General features: G+C 44.3%; 1 protein-coding gene across 16 annotated transcripts in view; it reads left to right on the top strand.

Moving 5' to 3' along the window:
• The window catches only part of GRIP1 (glutamate receptor interacting protein 1), a 380704-nt gene that overhangs the window by 309370 nt on the left and 46618 nt on the right, over positions 1 to 24716 (top strand). For all 16 annotated transcript variants that reach the window (XM_077338732.1, XM_077338736.1, XM_077338741.1 and 13 more), the window contains exons 8-9: positions 19934 to 20081; positions 21615 to 21784. In XM_077338732.1, coding sequence (XP_077194847.1) covers positions 19934 to 20081; positions 21615 to 21784 — 318 coding nt within the window. The remainder of the gene's footprint in view (positions 1 to 19933; positions 20082 to 21614; positions 21785 to 24716) is intronic.

Raw genomic sequence — 24716 nt, 5'->3', positions numbered from 1 at the left:
ACACGTATTACTCCAATGTAGGTTATACGAGCAAATCAGGAGAGAACTTACTTTGCCATCCCCACAGAACAGGTCCAACTCAGAGGTGATTAAAGACATGTTATGAGATATATGCCCTGAAATAACTTATGTTGTTGCCAGATTTGCATGGAGGGCAATCAAAACAAGGAAGAGTTGGGTGAATTTGGAACAATGTAGATAGAGATAGTCTCAACTGCTTGAGATAATGTTTGTGAATTTTAAAATGTTGTTGATTCTTTTAAATTGTATACTATTTTAATTACCAATGAATATGTTCATTGTAATTTGATTACTGGTCTAGCACCGTAATAAAGCACAAGTATTTTTATTTATTTATTAGGAAATTTCTTGACCACACCACAGTTGTCTCAAGGCACAACATTGGGAAAATATACAACAGTTAAAAGCATTAAAATAATTAAGTTAAATTAAGTTAAACATTTCTTTGCAGAGTCAGGGATGGACCTTGCTTGTGTGACTGAGACCTGGGTGCGGGAAGGTGAAACAGTTGCTCTGAAAGAACTGACCCCATCTGGGTACTCAGTCCTGCGCAAATCTCAGATCCATGGTAGGGGAGGGGGGGTAGCAATCTTGGTCCGGGAGGCATTTATCCTAAAGGGCTTTCCCAGTACCAGAGATCAGTGGGGTGGAGTATTTTGGTATTGGGTTGGACTCAGTTGACAGTTTGGCCATCTGGTTGGTTGAATGGCAGCTGCCTAGGCTTTGTAGTTTCCCAGGCTTTTGATCCTGGGGGACTTCAACATCCATGCAGATGCACTGTCCCCAGGATTGGGCTCGGACTTGGTGTCATCCATGGTGACATTGGGGCTCTCACAATTTGTTGCTGGGCCCACCCATCAGGCCAGAAACTTGACTTTTGGGGCTGGGATAGGAGTGGTTCTGGATGTGACCTTGGCCGTTCCATGGTCAGACCACTATGCCCTACTGGCCTGGCTCAGGATACCGTCCCCTCCCCAATTGAGTGCCGGACGTATTTTTGTCTGCCCATGGAGACTTATGGATCCAGTTGGTTTCTAGAATGCTCTGCGGGACCTGATGCCCCCTGAAGTCCCGTTGGCAGCCTTAGTGAAAAACTGGTAGTCCCATATGATGGCCACTATTGATGAGATTGCCCCCAGACATCCTGTCTGCCCTTGACTCAAACAGGCCCCCTGGTTTACTGGGGAGCTTCGGGAGAAGAAGAGGGAAGTGAGACGATAAGAGCGAGTTTATGAGGGCATATGAGATGGCAGTGAAAGAAGCAAAGTATGAATTCTTTGCCATGGAAATTGCATCTGCAAGCTCTCACCCAGCACAATTATTTAGGGTAGTTGGGTCTCTTGTTGCCCTGGAGGAAGGGTGCCAAAATATTAGTCATTTGGATCTTGGGTGTGAGGCATTAGCAAGCTATTTTGCAGACAAAGTCTTGTTGCTTCACCATGACCTTCCAGCCATATTTGATACAATAAATGAACTGGAGGCCTGTTGGCCGCCTTTGGAGGTGACGTTTGATGGCTTCAGATGGCTCTCGTAGACAAGCTACAATCAGTGAGGACTACCACTTGTCTCCTAGATCCCTGCCCATCATGGCTCCTCAGGGGAGATGGCCCACGAGTAATAGGTCAACTCAGGGATATTATTAATCCTCCCTGTCTATCAGGGAGTTCCCTGAACTGCTGAAATATGCAGTGATGTGCCTTGTCCTTAAGAAACCATTGTTGGATCTGTGGAACTCGGCCAACTAGCGCTCTGCTACCACCCAGTTTCACATTATGCATTTCTGGGCAAGGTAGTTGAAAGGGCTGATGTGGACCAACTTCTAGCATCTTTGGAGGAAACTTCAGCACTCGACCGTAGTCAGGCTTCTGTCCTGTTCATGGGGTGGAGACAGTGTTGGTTGCCCTGATGAATGATTTCTGGCACTAGCTGGAACGAGGAGGATCGGCTTTGCTGGTTCTATTTGATCTGTCCACCACATTTGACATGGTTGATCATGAACTGCTAGTCCACTGCCTTGCTGGGACAGGGATACAGGGCACAGGTTTAAGTTAGATATGCTCCTTTCTCCATAACCAGAGCCAGGGATGGCTGTGGGAGAAGAATTGTTGCGCATGGTGTGGTTCTTTCCCCTCTGTTTTTTAACATCTTTATGCGCCCTGTGGCCCAGGTGATGCAGAGCTTTGGACTGGGCTGTTATCAGTATGCTGATGATACCCACCTGTATCTCCTGATGGACAGCCACCTGGACTCCCCCCCGGAACCCCTCCCCCCGAAACCATTTGCCAGATATTTGGAAGCTGTGGCTGTGTGGTTGGAGCAGAGTCATCTGAAACTCAACCCCTCCAAGGCAGAGGCCCTGTGGTTGGGAAGTAGGGGGGCAGATCAGGAAGTGTGTCTGCCCTGCCTGACAGGAACACAACTTACAATTGCATCCCAGGCTAGGAATTTGCAGGTGATCATAGATGCCTCCCTAACTATGGAGGCAGAGGTCAAAAGGGTAGCTGTCCAGGCTTTTTTCCATCTTCACCAGGCCCAGCTACTATTGCCCTACTTGTCTCCTGATCACCTCGCCACAGTGATCCATGCAACAGTCACCTCCAGGCTAGATTTCTGTAACTCGCTCTATGCTAGCCTGCCCTTGTCTTGATCTGGAAATTACAGCTGGTGCAGAATGCAGTTGAACATCTTGTAGAGCCTATATCCAGCCTGTGCTGAGGCAGCTGCATTGGTTGACAGTTGTTGCCCAAATCAGGATCAAGGTTTTAGTTTTGACCTTCAAGGCCGCATGGAGTCTGGGCCCCACATATCTGAGAACCACTTGTCACCCTATGCTCCTGCAGGGCTTTAGGCTTTGTGGCTACTGATTTGTTGGTGATTCCTGGCTCTAGAGAGGCATGCCTGGCCTCGACCAGGGCCAGGGCCTTTTCAGTCCTGGTCCCGACCTGGTGGAATGAGCTCCTGGGTGAGCTGCGGGAGCTTTCTGTGTTCCGCAGGGCCTGCAAAATGGAGCTCTTCCACCAGGTCTTTGGTTGATCCCAGGGAAGTATGGAAGATCACACACACACCCTTCCCAAGGCTGGTGCTAGCACCTAGTTTGTTGCCAGCTAGGCCCCCTTTCCCTCCCCAATAGCGTCTTTGGGCGTGGCGATAGAGTTATTTTATCACCTTGTTTGCTGTGGTTTTTCTGTATTTTATTGATATGTTGTTTTAATGGGGGGTTTAATGTTTTTTTAATGAGGACTTTGTGACCCGCCACAAGCCATTGTATAGGAGTGGCAGGATACAAATAAATAAATAAGTTGGCAAACAATGGTGATATGCCCATATAGATCTTGTTAGGGGAGACAAAAGCTGGTGAATTGCATCGGGGGGTGGGGGTGGGGGTGGCATTGTTATTTGTGTATTTATATGTTCAACCTGGAGGATCATTGTCCGTGGGGTCGCAATGGGTCGGACATGACTTTGCACCTAATAACATATGTCCAACCTTGCCTTATCCATAAGCCCTCACGCAGACTTTATATAACATAAAGAATATATATATGTAAATGTTATATAACTAAAGATTTGTTCTACCTTATCAATATAGTGTAGTTTCTCTTTAAATTACTTTTTACAAGGATGCTAACAAAGTTTGTCTTCAGCAAGCAACCTATATATGGAAACAGATATATACATTTTATTTTAAAAATTTAACATCAAATAAGCAAATTATTAAAGAACATATACCAAATATCCATTTTTGTTGTTAGGTGTGAAGTCGTGTCCAACCCATCGTGACCCCATGGACAATGATCCTCCAGGCCTTCCTGTCCTCTACCATTCCCCGGAGTCCATTTAAATTTGCACCTACTACTTCAGTGACTCCATCCAGCCACCTCATTCTCTGTCGTCCCCTTCTTCTTTTGCCATCGATCGCTCCCAGCATTAGGCTCTTTCCATGTTGAGCAAGGCATAATTCAAAAATAAATTAAAGATGTTGTTAAGCCACAAGGAAGTTCCCTTACCTAGAAAGGAATCAAAGGTTTACAAGAGCATGGAGAACTCACGTCTTGCTTTAAATATCCCTAACTGGGCTTGAAGCCAATGTGATGCTGCATATTCAGGTCAGGTATCCTGAGTTCCTAATTGAAATGCTGGTAGGTTTTATGTTTATGAGAACATGGATCACAAACCTATTCTATTTGCCTTCCTATTAGGATGTTTCTAAAATACCACTACTTTTATTGTAATTGGTTTTGAATACTGTACTATATATATAGATTCTGTTAGGTAGCTGTGTTGGTCTGAAGTAGCAGAATAAATTTTGAATCCAATGGCAAGACAAGAAAAATTTTAGTCAAGTTGTACGTTTTCTTGAGCACAGCACACTTTGTCAGATAGTGAAATTGAAATTACTAGATCACATATCTAAGAAAAATGACATGCATGGATTAGTACACAGCATAACTAAGGTGTTGGCTATGTTGACAGCTACTCTAAATTTCCCTTGATCACTCTACATCTAAATGGAACCTGAAACCCCGAGGTTTCTCAATGGTACTGGAAGGAATTCCCGGATTGAGTGGGAGTTAGTTAATTTCTTATATATTATTTAATTATATATATGGACATGTTTACTCAACCACCCACTCCCAAAATGGCCAATGATGGGCCTGGAGGGGGTGAGAAGTGGGGGGGCCTGGCCATACAAATCCTTGCTGGCCGATGCTTGTCGTATGTGGTAGCAACGTAGGAGGGAGAGGAGACAACAAAGCAGCATAGGCCTGCTCTAGCCCTGTTTCTGGTATTGGGGTGGGCATGGGGGCAGTGGAGTGGCAGAGGCTTGCCCCAGCCCTATTTCTACAGGCCCTCACATCCCTTTGGTGAAGAACAAACTGATAGTCAGCCCAGAATGCAGGTATGGTTATGTTCACAAATCATCTGAAAATATTTCTGTGCTCTCACTTTCTGTGTTGTGGAAGTGGCATGGGAGTTTCTGGTGGGAGTTTCTGAGTGATGTCACTTCAGGTGATGTGATTTCTTGGGGTGTGGCAGGAAGTTGTGGCCTGCTGACATCACTTAAGGCAGCGGTTCTCAACCTCACCTTTGCCGTGACCCCAACTTCAGCACACAACAATCAAGGTGGTGTGGAAGAGGCCATTGCCATGGCTCCGCCGCCACCGGCCACCGGCCACTGCCTCCGCCTGCCGCCCGCCGCCACCACCACCCGCTGCCGTTGCCAGTGCCAGCAACCTGGCGACTCCGAGGAAGGGGCCAAGTGACCCCAAATGGGGTTGCGACCCCCAAGGTTGAGAATCACTGACTTAAGGGGTTTCTCAAAGCCTGAAGAATGTTTCGGGGGTTACTTAATCATAAAATGGTTAGAAAGGCTAGATTAGAAAGAGTAATAGGATTTGTCTGCTCTGATACTTCTTGTTGGAGAGGCATCTTCCTGCCCTTTCTCTCCTCCATCCTTTCAGTACTTGTGGTGGTTTCTGTTAAACAAAATCTGGATATCCTAGCAATGGAATTTAGTTTATGAGCACTTACAGTCCTTTATATTTCTTATTGTGGTATGTACTTAAAGGTATGCTTTCAAGGCTAGCACATAAAATCTGACATTCTGGCTGTATTTTATCCGGAAAGCACAAATTGCACTGTCTCTTTGCTTTGCCTGTTTGTTCCATTGATGATAAAAAAGCTCAGTCTTTTCAAGTTCTGCAGCACTTCAGTATTTTTAAATTGCCTGTTAACTTTTAACAACAGAGGGCACAGGTACTCCAATTCCTTTTTTTTTGGAAATAGTTCAGGTTAGGCTAATTTTATTGCAGCATGGGCAAACCAATGTAGTATCTTTATTGATTAATACCCTGTGCTGTACCTTGGTTTAGTACCTCTTGAGGTCAGGCTTTATAGTCTAGTTAGAATAGGATAATATTGCTAGTTCTTACACTTAAACAGGCCATCCAAATAGTATCAACATTTCTTCAAAGTCTAAGAAAATAAGAACCATATATAGTGATGGCACTCATTGCCATACCACCTGTACCACACAATTAGAAAAAGCAAATATTCTGATGTTCCTCTTTCAAAAAGGCTGCTCCAGTTCTTTCTACCTGTGCATCTTCTGCATCTCTACATTTCAGTCCAGTAGTACTTTAGAGAGCAACAAGATTTTTGGGGTATGAGTTTTCAAGAATAAAATCATCAGATACAAATAAGAGGGGAGATTTCTGAGTATTTATATCCCAGTTAGAAGAAGCGTGGACTGTTGCAACTGCATGCTACTCAGCACGTAGAGGCAAAATGTACATTGTAATCAGCTTGATTAGAGCAGAGGGGAAATGCTTAGGTGCAGAAAATTAGCATAAATATAGAGATAAAATTTTCCCCACTCAGGGAGTCCATTGCTCTGAACTCAGATTCAGAACAATTAAACCTCCAGTGCTGAATAGAGACATAGCTTTCTTATCTCACTACAAATGCTGATTTTTCTGCCCCCCCCCCCAGCATTTCCCCTGACTGTACATATTGATCCTTGAGCAACAGATGATAGGAGGCTAATTGGTCAATGGTTGGCTGGATCAAGCTTATTGCCTTTTTTTAAAAAAAATGGAACAATTCTAAAATATTTCCAAATTGGGAGGATTTCTCCCATCTGATTTATCAAAGTGAAAGCCTCAAAGGATTTAGTTTGAAAAGCTCAATCAGGACCTTATCTGGTCTGGAGGCTTTGCTGGCTCTCATTTGACAGACGTTATTGCATGCATCTTTCTCTAGTACAAGGGCCCAATGGGGGGAGGGGTGTCTTCTTTCCTCTACCTGAGTTTTGTTGGAAGAACTAGAGCAACACCATCTGGAAGCAGAGATACATGATGGCAAATAGGATCTCAAATTCATGGCCACAGAAAGAGCTTTCCCAAAAACTGTTAAACCATTGTTGTTAAGTACCAGTCTGAGTACTTTTCCCATCTCCTCTAATCGTAAATTGATTTTTTGCATATTTTTGAGGCCCACTAATTTCCTAGAACATATAAAATATTATCTCTTTTAAATTATCTATGCAATTCCTGAATACTTGTTTTCATAGTTTTGCACTCAGAATCAAACCACTTGTTTCTTTTCTTGGTTTCGGGAATGTTCATGGACTTAAATGAGCATAGATAGAGAGGCACAAATAAGTTAAAGAGATCATATAGCACCTCTAATGAGGACATATCTGAGTTAGACCCAAACACAACCTACTTGGTCACTGAACATGACTAACATATTTTCCTTTAGTAAATAATGTATTATTCTTTGATCATTGCTCAAGATCATCTGATCATAGGAGCTTTGAAAAGTAAGTAAGATGAACATTTTGTTATGATTTGGACATTTATACTGTAGAGGTTGTTCTACATGTCTCTGTAGATGCAGGGCTGCGTACGGAATGGTTGTGTACTTAACTTTAAGAGCTAAATAATGTGTTTCCCAGAAATGAGCCCTTGTTGACCATTATAGTACAGGTAGTGGAATGATGGTTCCTTGTTGTTTTAAAGGAAGCCACTTACTAGAACTCTGGAGATTCAGATTTTATCCATGCAACATTTTATTTTTTACATTTGTAAATAAATAATTGCCTGTGGTATTATGAGCCAGCACTGCTATGTTATGCTGTGGGCTGCCTGTGAGAATCTCACAACATGATTGCAATTCAGCTAGAGGGAACATTTGTGACACACAGTTGTCTTATTTAACTATTTTTGAATAGACCTGTTTTGATCCACCTTTGTTAAATAACTCATATATATAAATCTTTATTATGCAGGCACACCTAAAACTAACTATTACAGAGTTAGACTCAACACAGGCAGATGCACAAATGAAGGGGAAAAGGCCACTTAAGGGTTTTCACTGTTTATAAATGTCCATATATCTCCCAGTAGGTTGTTCCAGTCATCCATTCACATATTCAGTGGGGGGTTCTATTTCCCCTTTCAATCCCATTGGCTTTTCTGTCTATGTACAGTGGTCCTGAACAAAGATGCTATATAATCCTTTTTATGCAGTGGGAATACTGGACATAGGTAAACATTCTGGGCCTCACAGACTTCAACCAATCAAATAATGTAACAAATAATTCAACATTTTAAATAGCAGTTTTATTTTTTATAAACTGACCTTCTATGGCATCTCCACATTTTCTGCTACTCCTTTACAAAGTTATTTTGGAAATTGGGCTTAATAAACCAAGTTATATATATATATATATATATATATATATATATATATATCATACAGACTGTTGAAATGCATTAGCAACAGCTTTGATGTTTCAGCTTTCACTGTCAGATTTTGCTCACTAATAGTATTTTGCATTCTTCCTTGAGACCCAGAATGCATAAGCGATTTTGCTTCTTAATGCAGCATAGATTTAGATAGGATATAAACCCTGTTGCCAAGAGGAAAACGAAGAGGAATCCTGACAGCATGGCATAGTTGTGACCTCTATAGAAAGCATAATGTTTGGCACGCCCCTGTGTAATCAGTAAAACTGGCTTAGGGGTGGTTTCTGTATATTTTCACTAACAATTATAACACCCAGATAACTTCAAACCATTTTGTCAAGTCCTACAGTAGCTCCTTAGCTGTATTTCCTTGTGGATCTTTGTCGTTCAGGGTATGTGCATGCATAATCTTGCTTAAATATTTCCAAGTGAGAGTGGGGGAGGATGATATTAGTCCCTGGGTACTCTGGTAATATTAAAAAAGCCATTATCTCCACACAGTTAAGGCAGAAAGTAAGATTTGTTTGATTTATCTGCTTGGCATTCAGACTGCGCTAGTAAAAATTCTATGCTGATTAAAGTAAGCACATTTGCATGAAGACCAGTCACACAGAGCTTCGCAACACAGAAAATGCTGATGTTACATTTTGCTGGGATGCTTGTCCTGCAGTGTGAGTTGCTTCTGTTAAAAATGATATCAGTAGTGGAAGAGCAAAAATAAGGGTGCGGGGAGTGCAAAGGTAATTTTTGGCTTCTGTGGAGTCTTGCTAAACAAAGCAGCAGAGAAGACAGTACTGTGCCTTCTCAGGGAGAACAGGAAGAGGGGCTTTCTTTTTGAGAATGCAGATGTGCCTCTTCATTCTTCTTCTTCTTTGCTTGCACTTAAAACATCCACATAAATACCCATATTCTTGTGCTGAGCTTGTTGCAAACACTAGGAGCCATTCCGCACCGGGATCCATGTTGCAAATTGTTTGTGGAACGAAAAATTGCCATTTTAAATAGTGGAATTCGTCATTATGCATACCTGCCTTTGTAGTGGAATCCAGTTGCGTTTCTATTGTTTCCCACAGGTTTCCGGTCTCGGCAAAAATTGCTAGCCAGGAAGCGATATTGCTGAGCTGTGTCCCACCCCTGGCCGTCAAGCAGCCAAGGGGCGGCCGTTATCATGCTCCCAAACAGCCCCTTTCCCTTTAAGGAAGGTTTAAAAAAAAACATGCTGCAACGAATCTGTGTTGGGTGGAGGGACTACTCATCAAGTTTGCAGATGACACCAAATTGGGAGGACTGGCAAATACTCCGGAAGATAGAGACAGAGTTCAACGAGATCTGAACACAATGGAAAAATGGGCAAATGAGAACAAGATGCAATTTAATAAAGATAAGTGTAAAGTTCTGCATCTGGGTCAGAAAAATGAAAAGCATGCCTACTGGATGGGGGATACGCTTCTAGGTAACACTGTGTGTGAACGAGACCTTGGGGTACTTGTGGACTGTAAACTAAACATGAGCAGGCAGTGTGATGCAGTGGTAAAAAAGAACAAATGCCATTTTGGGCTGTATCAACAGGGGCATCACATCAAAATCACAAGATGTCATAGTCCCATTGTATACAGCACTGGTCAGACCACACCTGGAGTACTGTGTCAGAGTAGTTCAGCAGTGGAATAGGCTGCCTAGGGAGGTGGTGAACTCCCCCTCACTGGCAGTCTTCAAGCAAAGGTTGGATACACACTTTTCTTGGATGCTTTAGGATGCTTAGGGCTGATCCTGCGTTGAGCAGGGGGTTGGACTAGATGGCCTGTATGGCCCCTTCCAACTCCATGATTCTATGTTGGATTGTATTTTTGTTTAATTGTCACAGCCGGCGGAAGTGTAGCATGGGAAGGATCAATTTTGGGGCTGCCACGCTTGCGCGCTGGCCTCCCCTAGATTTGGGGGGCCCCTTAAGGGGCTGTGTGGATGCAGAATCTGGTTGAAGGTTTGCATTTCCGGGAGGCAGGAGAACCCAACAGACGCTGACACCTGGAGGGGTCACTCCATGTTGCCTCCCCGCTTTTTCAGCTTGCCATTATGTCCAGGATTCTGGGCTGGATAGCCAATGCAACCCGTTGAGGGGCAGGCTGCGATGGGCTGCCTTGTGGTCAGATGACCACAAGAGGGCAAATTTCTCTTCCCATGCTTGCCACACTCAATGTTGAATAAAGGCTGTGGCCAAATTTTTTATGCCAAATTATGGTTGTCAGTGTCCTCATTAGGCGGTCAATATCCCCCTGCAAGGCAAAAGGGATCTGGACTTCCTGAAGAGCAGATGGATTAATTCTTGTAGCTTCTGGACAATGGACAACAGCTGCTGTAAATGGATGCTGTGGCATCATTCCCTGTCCACCCAGCTTCCCTATTCAAAAATATTTTAAAATGGTTGTTCATCACTGTGTGCAGAGAGGCAATGTTGTCTGTGTTAAGAGTGGTGGATTTCAGTCTGGACAAGCAGGTTCAATTCCCCACTTCTTCACTTGCAGCCAGCTGGTGACCAGCTCTTTTTCATATCTTCAGAACAAAACCTGCAGAGCACATTCAGTTTGAAATGAAATTGGGATCATAGAATCATAGAATCATAGAGTTGGAAGGGACCTCATGGGTCATCTAGTCCAGTGGTCCCCAACCCCTGGTCCAGGGACCGGTCCGTAGATCAGTCAGTACCGGGCCGTGGCTCCTCCTAGTCCTCCTCCTCGGCTGCTACCTTGGGGGCTGACCTGCCACTCTGCTGCCAGGTCACCTTTAGTGTTCTCCAGCGGCCGCCATGGCTGGGGCTCTCCCTTGGCATGGTACTATGCAGCTGCTGCTGGCAGCGCCCCCCCCATCCGATGGGGCTCAGGTGGCGGCGACATCCCTCGGCAAAAGACTATCCCTCCCCCGGGCCTCAGTAAAATTCTCAAGTGTTGACCGGTCCCTGGTGATAAAACAGTTGGGGACCACCTGCACTATGCAGGACACTCACATCCCAATCGCTCATCTACTGTAACCTGCCACCCCTTTGTCTTCACAGAATCAGCCTCTCTGCCAGATGGCTATCCAGCCTCTGTTTTAAAATGTCCAAAGATGGAGAACCCACCACCTTCCGAGGAAGCCTGTTCCACTGAAAAATTGTTCTAACTGTCAGGAACTTCTTCTGGATGTTTAGATGGAATTTCTTTTGAATTAATTTCATCCCATTTGTTCTGGTCTGTCTCTCTGGGGCAAGAGAGAACAATTCTGCTCCATCCTCCATATGGCAGCCTTTTAAATACTTGAAGATGGTTATCAGATCCCCTCTCAGTCGTCTCCTCTCTAGGATAAACAGACCAAGCTCCCCCAACCTTTCCTCATATGTCTTGGTCTCCAAACCCCTCACCATCTTTGATGCCTTCCTCTGGATACGCTCCAGTTTGTCAACATCCCTCTTCAAGTGGACTGCCCAAAACTGAAAACAGTACTCCAAGAGAGTCCAAACCAGAGCAGAGTAAAGCGGTACCATCACCTCCCGTGATCTGGACATGATACTCCATTTGATACAGCCCCAAATCCCATTTGCCTTTTTAGCCACTGAGTCACACTGCTGACTCATGTTCAATGTATGGTCTACTAAGACTCCTAGATCCTTTTTGCACATGCTACTGCCAAGACAAGTCTCCCCCATCTTATATTGGTGTATTTGGTTTTTCCTACCTAAATGCAGAACTTTACATATGTCCCTATTGAACTTCATTTTATTCAGTGTAGCCCACTTCTTGAGCCTATCAAGATCATCCTGTATTCTGTTGCTATCTTCAGTTGTGTTTGCTACCCCTCCCAGTTTAGTATCATCTGCAAATTTAATAACTATCCCCTCTAATCCCTCATCCAAATAATTTATAAATATGTTGAACAACACAGGCCCCAGGACAGATCCTTGGGGTACCCCACTTGTCACTCTTTTCCAAGAAAGATGTTAGGCTTCATGCTGCTTCAACAGGATGACAGTGTCCTATTTTTGTCCTGATTTTTTAAACAACCCAAATCCATATGGCAATTCCCATTTCAGTGGTGTACTAAAAATAATAATTGTACTTTTTTTAATGGCTTGTGCATACTAAGAAAGTAAAGGTGTCCTGTTATTTAGTGAAAGAAAAATAAACTGGGGAAGGTTGTTATTAGCATGCTGAAAGTAATTTTGGTGCCACAGGGAAGCTTTAATCAACCCTTGGGCCCTGATTGAAACGCAATGTTTGAAAGTGGGAAAACTTATTAATGAAATAAAAATCTAAGACTGTTTTCCATGCAAACATTCATCAGCATATCTTATGTAATTACACAGCCGATAAATCAACATGGTGTGTAAGTGCTCTAGTCATGGTGTAAATATCTTAATGACTGAAACATCTTTTACCCATGAATAATTTATATCTGTATGATTCATTTTTCATACCCGTGCTTTTTCTCCTGCATGATAAACTAATCTGTCTCTGTCAAGGAAGGTGCACTTGATCATTGTTTTCTGATTTCTTGTCCTTTTGTTTGTTTTTCTCGGCTCTCCAATTGCTAGTTCTTTTCTTTTCTTGCCATATTGTGTTTCATTCAACTTTTCATTCATGTTTCATTCAACTTCAGACCTGATTTGGCTCCCTTGGGTATTCTTATCTATGGACTTGCCTGGATGACCAAAATCCCACTACATTTTGATCTTTGCAAAGTGGACTTTTGAGTCCCAGTCTAAAGGCACTGCAGTAGCTGAAGTGCAGAAGAGCATTCTAGGGCTGATATTTTGTCAGAACTCTGAAGCCAAGTAGGGTCGGCCCTGACTAGTATTTGGATGGGAAACCTCCAAGGAATACCAAGGCCATGACCAGGAGGCAAGCAATAGCCCACCTCTGAACATCTCTTGACCCACACAGGGTCACTATAAGTCAGCTGTGACTTGACAGCACTTTTCACCACCATCTGTATACAAAATTGAGCTTGATGAGGTATAACACTTTTTCCAGAGAATCTGAAGTAGCTCCTTATCCATTTATTATTCATTCACAGGAGAGCACTCTTTAGAAAATCTAATTGGCTTCTCCATGGGGTTTGCTCCCAGGATAGTGTTCTGGGAACAGCACTGTTGCTCATTCCAGGAAGTATGAAGACTACAGGGGATGAGGTGGGGAGATGTGAAATGTGGTGTTCCATTGCAGACTAACATCTACTTTATTAGATGGGTTCTCCATCTTTGGAAATTTTTAAACAGAAGCTGGATAGCCATCTGACAGAGAGGCTGATTCTGTGAAGGCTTAAGTAGGTGGCAGGTTACAGTGGATGAGCGATAGGGTTGCGAGTGTCCTGCATAGTGCAGGGAGTTGGATTATTATGATTATGATTGTGATTATTATTATTATTAATATTATTAATATTATTATTATAATAGATTTCCCACCTCTCCCGACAGGCTCGAGGCGGGTCACAACAACTAACCCCATTAAAATTCCCATTAAAACCTCAATCTTCTAACATGACGGCTAAAAATCCCATCCCTCTCCCAATTATCAAAGAGGTGAAGAGAAAAGGATAGGGGAGTAGTGTACACTCCAACTCCTGGGGGGGGGAGCGATGTCCCTGATTCGCTGACCCCAGCCTCAACCATAGACCTGGAGGAAGAGCTCCGTTTTACAGGCCCTGCGGAAAGCTGACAAACCACGCAGGGCCCGCAGATCACCCTGGAGCTCATTCCACCAGGACCGAAAAGGCCCTGGCCCTGGGCGAGGCGAGGCGTGCTTCCTTCAGGCTGGGGACAACCAACAGGTTCTCACCCGCAGAGCGTAAGGCCCTGCGGGGGGCATAGAGCGGTAGGTGGTCCCTCAGGTATGTGGGTCCCAACCCGTGTATGGCCCTGAAGGTTAAAACCAAAACCTTGAACCGGATCCGGGCAGTAATTGGCAGCCAATGCAGCTGCCTCAGCACTGGCTGGATATGGGCCCTCCAAGATGTTCCAGTGAAGACCCTGGCAGCTGCATTTTGCACCAGCTGTAGTTTCCGGGTCAGTGACAAGGGTAGGCCTGTGTAGAGCGAGTTACGAAATCTATTCTGGAGGTGACTGTCGCATGGATCGCTGTGGCCAAGTGGTCAGGGGACAGGTAGGGTGCTAGTAGCCGGGCCTGGCGAAGATAGAAAAATGCCTGGCCCGCTACTCTCTTGAGCTGAGCCTCTGTAGTCAGGGAGGCATCAATGGTCACACCCAAATTCCTAGCTTGGGGCATGATAGTAAGTTGCACCCGTGCTAGGGTGGGTAGACGCGCTGCCTATTCCCGCCCCCTTCCCCCCAGCCACAGAACCTCCATCTTGGAGGGGTTGAGTTTCAGGTGACTCTGCTTGAACCATTCAGACACTGCTTCCAAACATCTGGCAAATGGTTCCGGGGGAGAGTCTGGGTGGCCGTCCATTAGGAGATAGAGCTGGGTGTCATCAGCATACTGATGGCAACCCAGCCGAAAGCTCCATACCAGCTGGGCCAGAGGGCGCATAAAGATGTTAAACAATGTGGGGGAGAGGACCGCACCCTGAGGAACCCCGCAAGGGAGTCTATAGGGCCACGAGAAGTCTTCCCCCACAGCAACCCTATGGGACCGATTCTGGAGGAAGGAGCGTATCCAGCACAAGGCTGTGCCCTGTATCCCCGTACCGGCCAGGCGATGGACCAACAGTTCGTGCTCTACGATGTCAAAGGCCACCGATAGGTCTAAAAGGACCAACATGGCTGACTCGCCTCTATCCAGCAGGCGACGGAGGTCATCCAGCAGGGCAACCAAAATTGTCTCCACCCCGTGGCCAGGGCGGAAGCCATACTGATATGGATCAAGTGCCAAAGTTTCCTCCAAGAATGCCAGGAGCTGGTCGGCTTCAGCCCTCTCCTAATGCTAAGTGCGACACTGGGCGGTAGTTAGCAGGGTCCAGCGGGTCCAGCAATGGTTTCTTCAGGAGATGGCGGACCACCGCCTCCTTGAGCCGCTCAGGAAACTCTCCCGTACTCAGGGACGAGTTGATGATGTCTCTGAGCTGGCCTCCTATCTTCTGGCCACCTCCCTTAAGGAGCCAAGAAGGACAGGGGTCAAGGGGGCAGGTGGTCACCCTGACCGAACCTAGCAACTTTTCCACTTCAGAAGAAGAGTGCTGCCTGAAGCCATCAAACCTCACTACCAACAGCAGCCAACAGGTCTCCAGTTCATTCACTGTATTAATTGTGGCGGGAAGGTCACGGCGGAGTGACAAAGACTTTATCCGCAAAACAGCTCGCAAATGCCTCGCAGCCGATTTCCAATTGTCTAGTGTTTTGACCCCCCTCAAGGGCGTTGAGTAATTATTGGGCCGGGCAAGAGCTTGCGGACGCGATTTTCGTGGCAAAAAACTCACGTTTAGCCACTTAGATGACCCATGAGGTCCTTCCAACTCTATTATTCTATAATTCTATGATTTTAATCCCAACTTTGCTTGTGGTTCAAGGCAGTTTACAATAATAGTTTGAAGCATTTTCAATTAAAACAAAATGAAAATAACAACTGTCAAATCTTTCTCGTCCTTCCTTAGAATCACAACACTGCTAGGGAAATTAATAGGATTGTATGATAAGCACTGTTATGGGTTCCATTGAAAAGCTGGTCATGATTTCCTCATAATTACTATCAGAAAACACTTCACATTTCAGTTGGCTGGCAAGCTGGCAATCATGTTTCTCCAGCAACAATACTGAGAAAATACAATATCTCTAAAGCAAAGAAAGCTTACTTGAGGGAAGATATTTGGCTCCTGTATAGTTAATGAGCCACAACTGTACATTTATTGAATCATGAGTTGATCATCAGGAAAGCCCCTAAGGAACATTGCTATGACCTTATGCAAAAAACAGCTAATCCTAATTTTACAAGTATCTCGAGGAACACTTTAAGGTGGAGGTATTTTGAGAGAGGTTTTTATTGGAGAGCTTTTTTTATTCTCATAACAAACTTTGATATAGAATTTCGGCTTTATGCTTTAGGGTATGCTTTCAGCAGAACATAATGCAAGCCAATTAATCCTAAATGTATTCTCAACTACATTTTCATTCTCAATATTCATGAGTTTTAAAATGTGTTTAAAAGATTTGTGCTCTCACAATCTTGTAGCCATCCAATCATGGAGAAAATTGCACTTCTCTCCCAAATTGGCATTATAGAAAAGTTATTTCAAGTATTCAAACTGCTATCATAAAACCCCACAGCTGTATGACAGAGAGGTGCCATATCATTATCTTGGAAAAACACCTATACCTTTAAACTGGTAGTAAAGGAGATGAGGTAGCTTCTCCTGTTGAGTCCTCTCCCCAAGACTCTTGTCTTTCTATCTTCCCTATATGCAAAAAGACAGGGTTGCCTACAGTGTCTAGTTGCTGGACTTGTAACTTATAGGATCTGTCTCTTAAACACGTACTCTGAGTCTTCCCAGTATTTGGTCTTCTAGGGAGAAAGCAATTACTTATATCAATTTTGTATTAGAATATTCGTTTCTAATTTGTAAGGATGCTTATGGTTCAAAATTGAGAAAGGAGTTCGGCAGGGCTGTATACTGTCGCCTTGCCTATTTAACTTGTATGTGGAGCACATCATGAGAAAGGCGGGGTTAGATGAGTCACAAATTGGGATTAAGATTGCAGGGAGAAATATCAACAACCTCAGATATGCAGATGATACCACTCTAATGGCAGAAAGTGAAGAGGAACTAAAGAGCCTGTTGATGCGGGTGAAGGAGGAGAGTGCAAAAGTTGGCTTGAAACTCAACATCAAGAAAACAAAGATCATGGCATCCGGCCCTCTCAATTCCTGGCAAATAGATGGGGAAGAAAAGGAGGTAGTGGCAGATTTTATTTTCCTGGGCTCCAAGATCACTGCAGATGGGGACTGCAGCAAAGAAATTGAAAGATGTTTGCTCTTGAGGAGGAAAGCTATGGCAAATCTAGATAGCATCCTAAAAAGCAGAGACATCACCTTGCCAACAAAAGTGCGTCTAGTCAAGGCTGTGGTCTTCCCAGTTGCAATGTATGGCTGTGAAAGTTGGACCATAAGGAAGGCCGAGCATCAAAGAATTGAGGCTTTTGAACTCTGGTGCTAGAGAAGACTCTTGCAAGTCCCTTTGACTGCAAGGCGAACAAACTGGACAGTCCTAGAGGAGATCAGCCCTGACTGCTCCTTAGAAGGCCAAATCCTGAAGTTGAAACTCATTGGCCACCTCAGGAGAAGGAAGGACTGCCTGGAGAAGAGTCTAATGCTGGGAACGATTGAGGGCAAAAGAAGAAGGGGATAACAGAGAATGAGGTGGCTGGATGGAGTCACTGAAGCAGTCGGTGTGAGCTGAAATGGACTCTGGCGAATGGTAGAGGACAGGAAGGCCTGGAGGATCATTGTCCATGGGGTCGCGACTTTGCAACTATAACAACAATAAAATGTACTATTAAACTATTTGTCTGTCTCCTGAAGGCTAAATGTTGGTCAACAAAAATGGATTTTCTGTGCCATTCCAGCTGCAGTGCTGGAGAGATTAATGCCCACCTTTCCTTAACACAATGGACTAAAGACCTTACAACCTGTTCAACATTTGAATCTGTGGCATATAGACAATTGTGTATAAACAAATATTTTGATATTTCATACCATAGATGTTTACGTGTAGACTTGCCAGGATTCCATTTCTTTTCTGTCTGTGTAATTATCACTAAATATTAAGTTGAGGCTTCAGTTCAAATTACACTCTGCCAATGTGGGCCAATCAGTTCAATTTGCATGCATATAATTCACGCCCTGCATGATTGGCCCTCCCTGGGTGTATGCCATGAATAGTTAGAGACCATTATTCCAATGAGGGCCAATCATGGGGCTTATCTCTCCTCTTCCTGCTACTTGCTGGGTGGAAGAGGTGCTGGCCTCTCTGAAAGGCCCTGCTGCTGGTAAGTTGCCCCAACATCAGCTGCTTCCCATCCTTCATCTCCCCCAGGCAAGAGAGGGAAACCAGCTGCTTCCTTTGCCTCCTGTGTTGGCTTCAGGTTTTAGTTTTCTGCTGGAAGGAAGCACAGATAAGCTGCCAGGAAGGCAGAGAGAAAACAGAATGCCAAGGGACAGACAGAATGCAATGAAAGTCTTAACTCAGTCCAGTGAGTCAAGGGTTCAGGCAGTCTAAGGGCATCAGCAAAAGGAGCAGGTCACAGGTTGTGTCCAAAACCCAGGCCTCCCAGTCTTACGTTATTATACTCTGTCAGCAGCCTCTCACTCCTCATTCTGTGATAACTCACAGTTTTCTGCAGTCAGCAACTGTTTTGCTAGTGTTGTTAGACTGGGGTTCTCTTCCAGTATTTAGCTGTCATTGCTTAATTGGCTCAGGTGAGCCAGATGGGCTGACAACACAGGGAGCTGCAGTTGGAGGCTGGGCTGAGGAATGAAGAGCTCCTGCAACACCTTTAGAATCTAAGCCTTGGTATGTCTGCAGCTCCATTCCTCCTGCAGTTCAGAGATGTTGTTTCTGTTTTTGCACAGAACAGGTAGCCTGTACAGAGTCTTAAATGTTGCATTGATTTGGACAGTCCTTGCCCTTGATAGTCTCCTTCTGGAAGTGTTTCAGAGCATCACTAATACACACACACTGCTGCTGCTGCTAGTCTAGCACTTGCAGCTAACATAAGGTGACCAGAATTCATGGGCTGAAAGGTGGGACATGCTGCCACTGCTCCCCCTCCTACTGGGAAGCTAAGCAGGGAAGCTAAGCAGGCAGTGCTAAGCAGCACAAACAGCCTAAGACTGGGAAGCTAAGCAGGTGGTATGGTGGCGGTGGCAGGCCACCCTCCCCCCGTCCCCTCTCTTCTCCCCCCACCCCCACCTTCTCCCCCTCTCCCTCCCCCCATTCCATCCGACTGGGAAGCTAAGCAGGGAAGTTATGCAGGTGGTGCTAAGCAGCCTAAGACTGGGAAGCTAAGCAAGAGGCATGCTGGTGGTGGGCCCCGCTCCCCCTGCCCCCTCCGACTGGGCTCACCTGCTGCCATGTGAACTCCCAGCCCGGAACTCGCTGGGTTGTGCCTGCATGCACGCCCCACCTCTGGGGAGGAGACCTGGCATGCGTCCCACGCCTCCCTCACAGCTGCCTGCCTCGCTCGCATTGCTGCCATCCCTGCTCATAGTTCATGGTTTGCAGGGGCAGGCGACGGCAGCTGGAAAAGGGAGGTCATGAGCGGGAAGCCCTGGAAGGGACATGCCTCCGCTCTTCCCTCCCAGCCTTGGAGCGAGCGGAGCTGCCAGACATCGCGGGACATTCAGAGACCTCGGAGGGATGCGGGGCATTTGGCCCAGAAGCCGGACCGTCCCGGGAAAATCCAGACGCCTGGTCACTATAAGTTTACAAGACCAGGGCCAATGGCAAAGATCAAAACAACGGCTATTGCTCAGAATGTGCTCATTGCTCCCTCTTCTTGCAGATACTACCCCCACCTCTGCACTTTAATGTTTAGTTACCAGTTAAGAGCAGAGAGCATATAGCCATTGGATGCGGTGGCATTTTAAAACATGTAAACAGTACATGTTAATAAAGAGCTGTAAAATGATTGAAAGATGTAATAGTGACGAATTATCTTTGCTCATGTCTGTTTTTTGTAGATTCGGTAGCAACAGCTTCTGGGCCACTGCTTGTTGAAGTTGCCAAAACTGCTGGTTCTGCTCTGGGAGTTGCATTATCTACCTCGATGTGCTGCAGCAAACAAGTCATTGTCATTGACAAAATAAAATCTGCAAGTATTGCAGACAGGTGAGTTGTACAAAAGTGGCTATATCAGCCATGCTAGTTACGTCTGAATGTATGAATGCATCACATGTTGGCCAAACTGTAGCATTCAGAGGAGGCGTTAGGGAAGGTAACAGTGTCTTTTACATGGCTGCAGGGTGGCAATAAAATTTCAAGTATTCTAGTAGTCTTAATATTTAATGTTTTAGGATTATCTTCAGTCTTGAGAAACAATAACCAGACTTGGTGTGGAGTTTCCCCCACTCCCCCATTCTCTTCTGACTTGGCCAACCCCAATGAGATGCTGGGAGAGTAGGGTAGTACAGTGTTCCCAAGCATTTAAAAAAATACCAGGCACTCATGACTTAAGATTATGACTGCAGTTCAAGGAAAGATACATATCCCCTCCCCCCTGAATGGCTATGAGTTCCTCAAGGGATAAAGGAAGCTAATAAATGTTTTAAGTAAATTAAATAAATTAATATTTAAGAAACAAGGAACATGCAAAGATCCCTGTTGGATCAGACTAATGGGCCACCTAGTTCAGCATTCTTTTGGACAAGGCAGCCAACTACATACTTTGGAGGGCTAACAACAAGATCAAGAGGCCAAGGCCTTCCCCTGAGGCTGCCTCCTATTCAGAAGTTTCTGCTGCCAAACATGGAGGTTCCCTTTAGTCACCATGGCTACTGATGGACCTGCCCTCCATGAATTTGTCAAATCCCCATGTAAATTAATATATGCTTGTGGCATCTGGCATTTTAATAACTCATTGAGTAAATAATTACTTTTTGGGTTGGGAAAATAGAACAAGGAAGTCTTAAAATGCCTTAATTTCCGTACATTCATGCCCTGATATAAACTTGGGTCCCATGTGCCTGGTGTTTTTCTTTTAAAACATATGAGGTTGAGAGTTCTCTACAGAGAACTCCAAATAAGCCATCAGATCTTTAGGACACCACACCACGAAGACATGAAAAAGACTAGCTTTTGTTTTGTTTTGATTAGTGTCATTAATAATGACACTATGGGATGTTCGCCTAGCCTCGACCCGGGCCAGGGCCTTTTCAGTCCTGGCCCCAGCCTGGTGGAATGAGCTCCCTGAAGAGCTAAGGGCCCTGTGGGATCTACCAGCTTTCCACAGGGCCTGCAAGACGGAGCTCTTCTGCCAGGCATATGGTTGAGGCCAGGGCAGCTTTCCCACTAATCCATCTGAGGATCCCCTCCAATATTGAGATCTCTAACATCGAGATCATGGTTAGATCTATTGCATTGGTGCCACCCTCTTCTGAATATTATTCTCCCCACCAGGCTGAACTTGGGGGGAAGTCGGGTAAATACGATCAGAATTGTGACCACCACCGCTTATATGTTATATGTGACTTGTTGTTGATGTAAATTGGGGTTTTTATGGGGATTTTATTGTGTTTTAACTGTTTATGTTGTAAACTGCCCTGAGACCTATTTGGAGAAGGGCGGTCTAAAAATTAAATAACAATAACAAATAACAAAAATAAAAAACATTTAAAATAGTGTCTTTTCCCATTTTCTCCTTAGATGTGGTGCATTACATATAGGAGATCATATTCTTTCCATTGATGGCACCAGCATGGAGTACTGTACATTAGCAGAAGCAACACAGTTCTTGGCTAATACTTCCGACAATGTCAAACTTGAAATTCTTCCTCATCATCAGACACGGCTGGCTCTAAAGGGACCAGAACACGGTAGTAATACTCCTAGTCCACAGATAACTTTCCTATTCTATTTTCTACTGTAGAAGAAATATGGAAGACCAGTGACATTGGTCCCTACCTGATTTTCAATGGTACAAGAGGGAGGATAGATTCAAATGGGTAGCGGTGTTGTTCTGAAGTAGCACAATAAAATCAGAGTCCAGTAGCACCTTTAAGACCAACAAAAATTTATTCAAGGCAAGAGTCTGAGGAAGCTTGCACTCGAAAGCTCACGCCTTGAATAAATCTTTGTTGGTCTTAAAGATGCTACTAGACTCTGATTTTATTATACAAGAGGGAGGAGGCTCCCTAGAAAGGGTATATCAGGAATTATGGGACCTGTGATACAAAGGTCCACATGAAGTAGGGCTTAGTGAAACCTGTGCCATTAGGAAAACTGGTAGGAATTATGCATTACAATTTTGAGTAATTTAATTTTATCAGTCACAGTTGCAATCCTAAATATGCTTGGTGCCCAAGCCTGGTAATTGCTCAGAACAAGTGTCCATTGAGTTCAGTAGCACTTACTTCCTTTAGCATTCTTAGGATTTAGAATGACAGGACAGGATTAATATGCATTTGATTTATATAAGGGTTAGAGTTTAATTTTCTCAAGCAAAAAAAAATTATATTCTCTTTATCAGATGCAGACATAGTAATAGATTATCCATGGGAGACTTTAAGCATTAATGGCATATTTCACTGCAAAAGGCAGTGATACTGTACATATTCAGGCCTTAATTAAGATAAAACGTAGCAGCTGAGTAGAACAGGTGCAATTGAGCTAGCTAATCCCTTTCAAAAGTAACAGAAAAGTTCCTTCCACAAACTGAGTACCAAAATGGGAGAAGTGTCACATAGTGATACATTTTTGTTACAGCTTCTTTTCACTGTGCAATGGAAACCATGCTTAGTTCAGATGTACCATTAAAAGCTGGTGATGTCAATGAGCCTGGAAGGAGCTTTGAATATATAAAGTGATCACTTCTCCTAGTCCTTCCTCATCCCTTCATACACTGTGGGCTCATCAGTTACACCATTTTAAACAAACCTCATTTTTTGTTATATCTGAATTAACCAAGAGCATTTCAACATGCTTGAATTATTTGATTTTCTTTGCATTTCATCCAAAAGCACTGGAATTGGTTAGGGCATGTTTCATCCACATGGCTGCTTTCCTCCTGCATTTTCACAGTTGTAGAGTCAGTTGTAAAGGCACAAAACGTGTGTAGAAATTGGGGATAAACCAAAGCTGTATGGAGTCAGAACTGACGAACCCATGCAATAAAGCTTGAAATCTGGCTTGCACTACTCAGACTCCATCTCCAAATCTCTTGCAACCCTATCCTCCATTCCCCAATGAATGACTCTGGCAACCTTAGACTAAAACAGTATTAAGAATTTTTAAATAATATTCATAAAACCATCCTCGGGCTAGAAGCAGATTAAACAGTTTTAAAAGATGGGTTCCTTAGTTGAAAGCAAAGTTTAAAAAAAGGTTGGACCTTGTCAGTTCCCAAAGGATGGTAAAGCAGATGCTAGGACAGCCTCAAGGAAGTGATAGCCCAGTACAGGAAGGGGTAGCCCGTACATTGCTCTAGCTCCAAGCCATTTAGAACCTTGAAAATGACACCCAGCACTTACAATTGTGCTAGGGAACAGATGGGCAGTCACTGCATATCTTTCAGCACAGTGGCGATATGCGTATCCAGTCTTAGATAATAACCTGTCCATCATAATTATGGAGGAGTCTCCGTGCTATCAAAGGAATGTTTCTCAAACTCACAGGAACACAACAATTTGAATACATGAGCCACATATGTAGAAAATTGTAGGGCTGAATGTGAAAAATGCTCATTTTGCCTTCAGTAATATTAAAAGTAATGTTATATTGGTGTTAGGACTTTCTGTTCTTTGATAGTGGAAGGTTTATTGCATTTTTATCTTTATATAGGCCACCCCTCTCCAAGGGAGAGAGGCAGCTTACAACACATTGAGAGTTAAAAACACATGCAATAAATAATTTACAAAGTATTAAAAATTCATCAATTTAAAATTTAAAATTGGACAGTTCAAAGCATGCTCTGTCAAATATTTTCAGCTATTGCATGTAGGTACCAAATAGGTGGCATACCAGTATCAACCATACTCAAGAAGGTCAATGTAGGGATCAGTCAAAGGGACCCATTAGGATTGTAAGGGTGATCTATTTTCCAAAACATAAACAAGACCATCAGGAAGTCCTTCTATTCAAGGGCTTTTCTTCATTAGATGTTCAAGGAGGAGGAGATTAAATGGCAACAGATCCATGTTGATTTCAGTGATAACAGAGTATAGGTATTCTGGCTAACCAACTAGGAATTGAGCTTATATTCTTTGAATTGTAACTTTTTATTTTTTAAGTGTTTGGATTTTATACAGATCTTTATTGTATGGAGGATGTTGTGCCAAGCTGTCACTTGGTGTTTGGCCCACGGCTAGTTGCCCTGAGTCTTCCTGCTCTTGCACAGGAGAGTTATTTAGCCTGCTGCACCCTATCCACCCCTGACTGGTGCTCCCACTTGAGGCAGTGAGGTTCCACTGCACTGCGGGGCAGTGTGAACCTTTTTAAAAAATTGTAAGAACTTGTTAAACAATCACACATCCTTATCCATATTTATGAAACACCCTAGGGGCTGGGATGTGTCCAGCTGTCCAAGTTGGAATAGGGCCAATCAGGGCGCAGCCAGCTTTTCCTTGATTGGCCCTGCCCCTGCAGCTCCCACCCTCTGTCCCTGGACTCTAGCCTCTTTGCTCTCAGATGCCTCAGTGCCTGGAGGCAGCAGCAGGTAAGGGGAGAGGGCCCTGGGCAAAGGGTTGTGGTGGAGGGCTTGCTAACGAGGTACCTCTTGGCCTGCTAGGCTGGGCCTGCCGACGAGGGCCT

Source organism: Paroedura picta, chromosome 5 (assembly GCF_049243985.1).
Source record: "Paroedura picta isolate Pp20150507F chromosome 5, Ppicta_v3.0, whole genome shotgun sequence".
Taxonomy (NCBI): domain Eukaryota; kingdom Metazoa; phylum Chordata; class Lepidosauria; order Squamata; family Gekkonidae; genus Paroedura; species Paroedura picta.
This window is presented reverse-complemented; position numbering and strand designations above follow the sequence as displayed.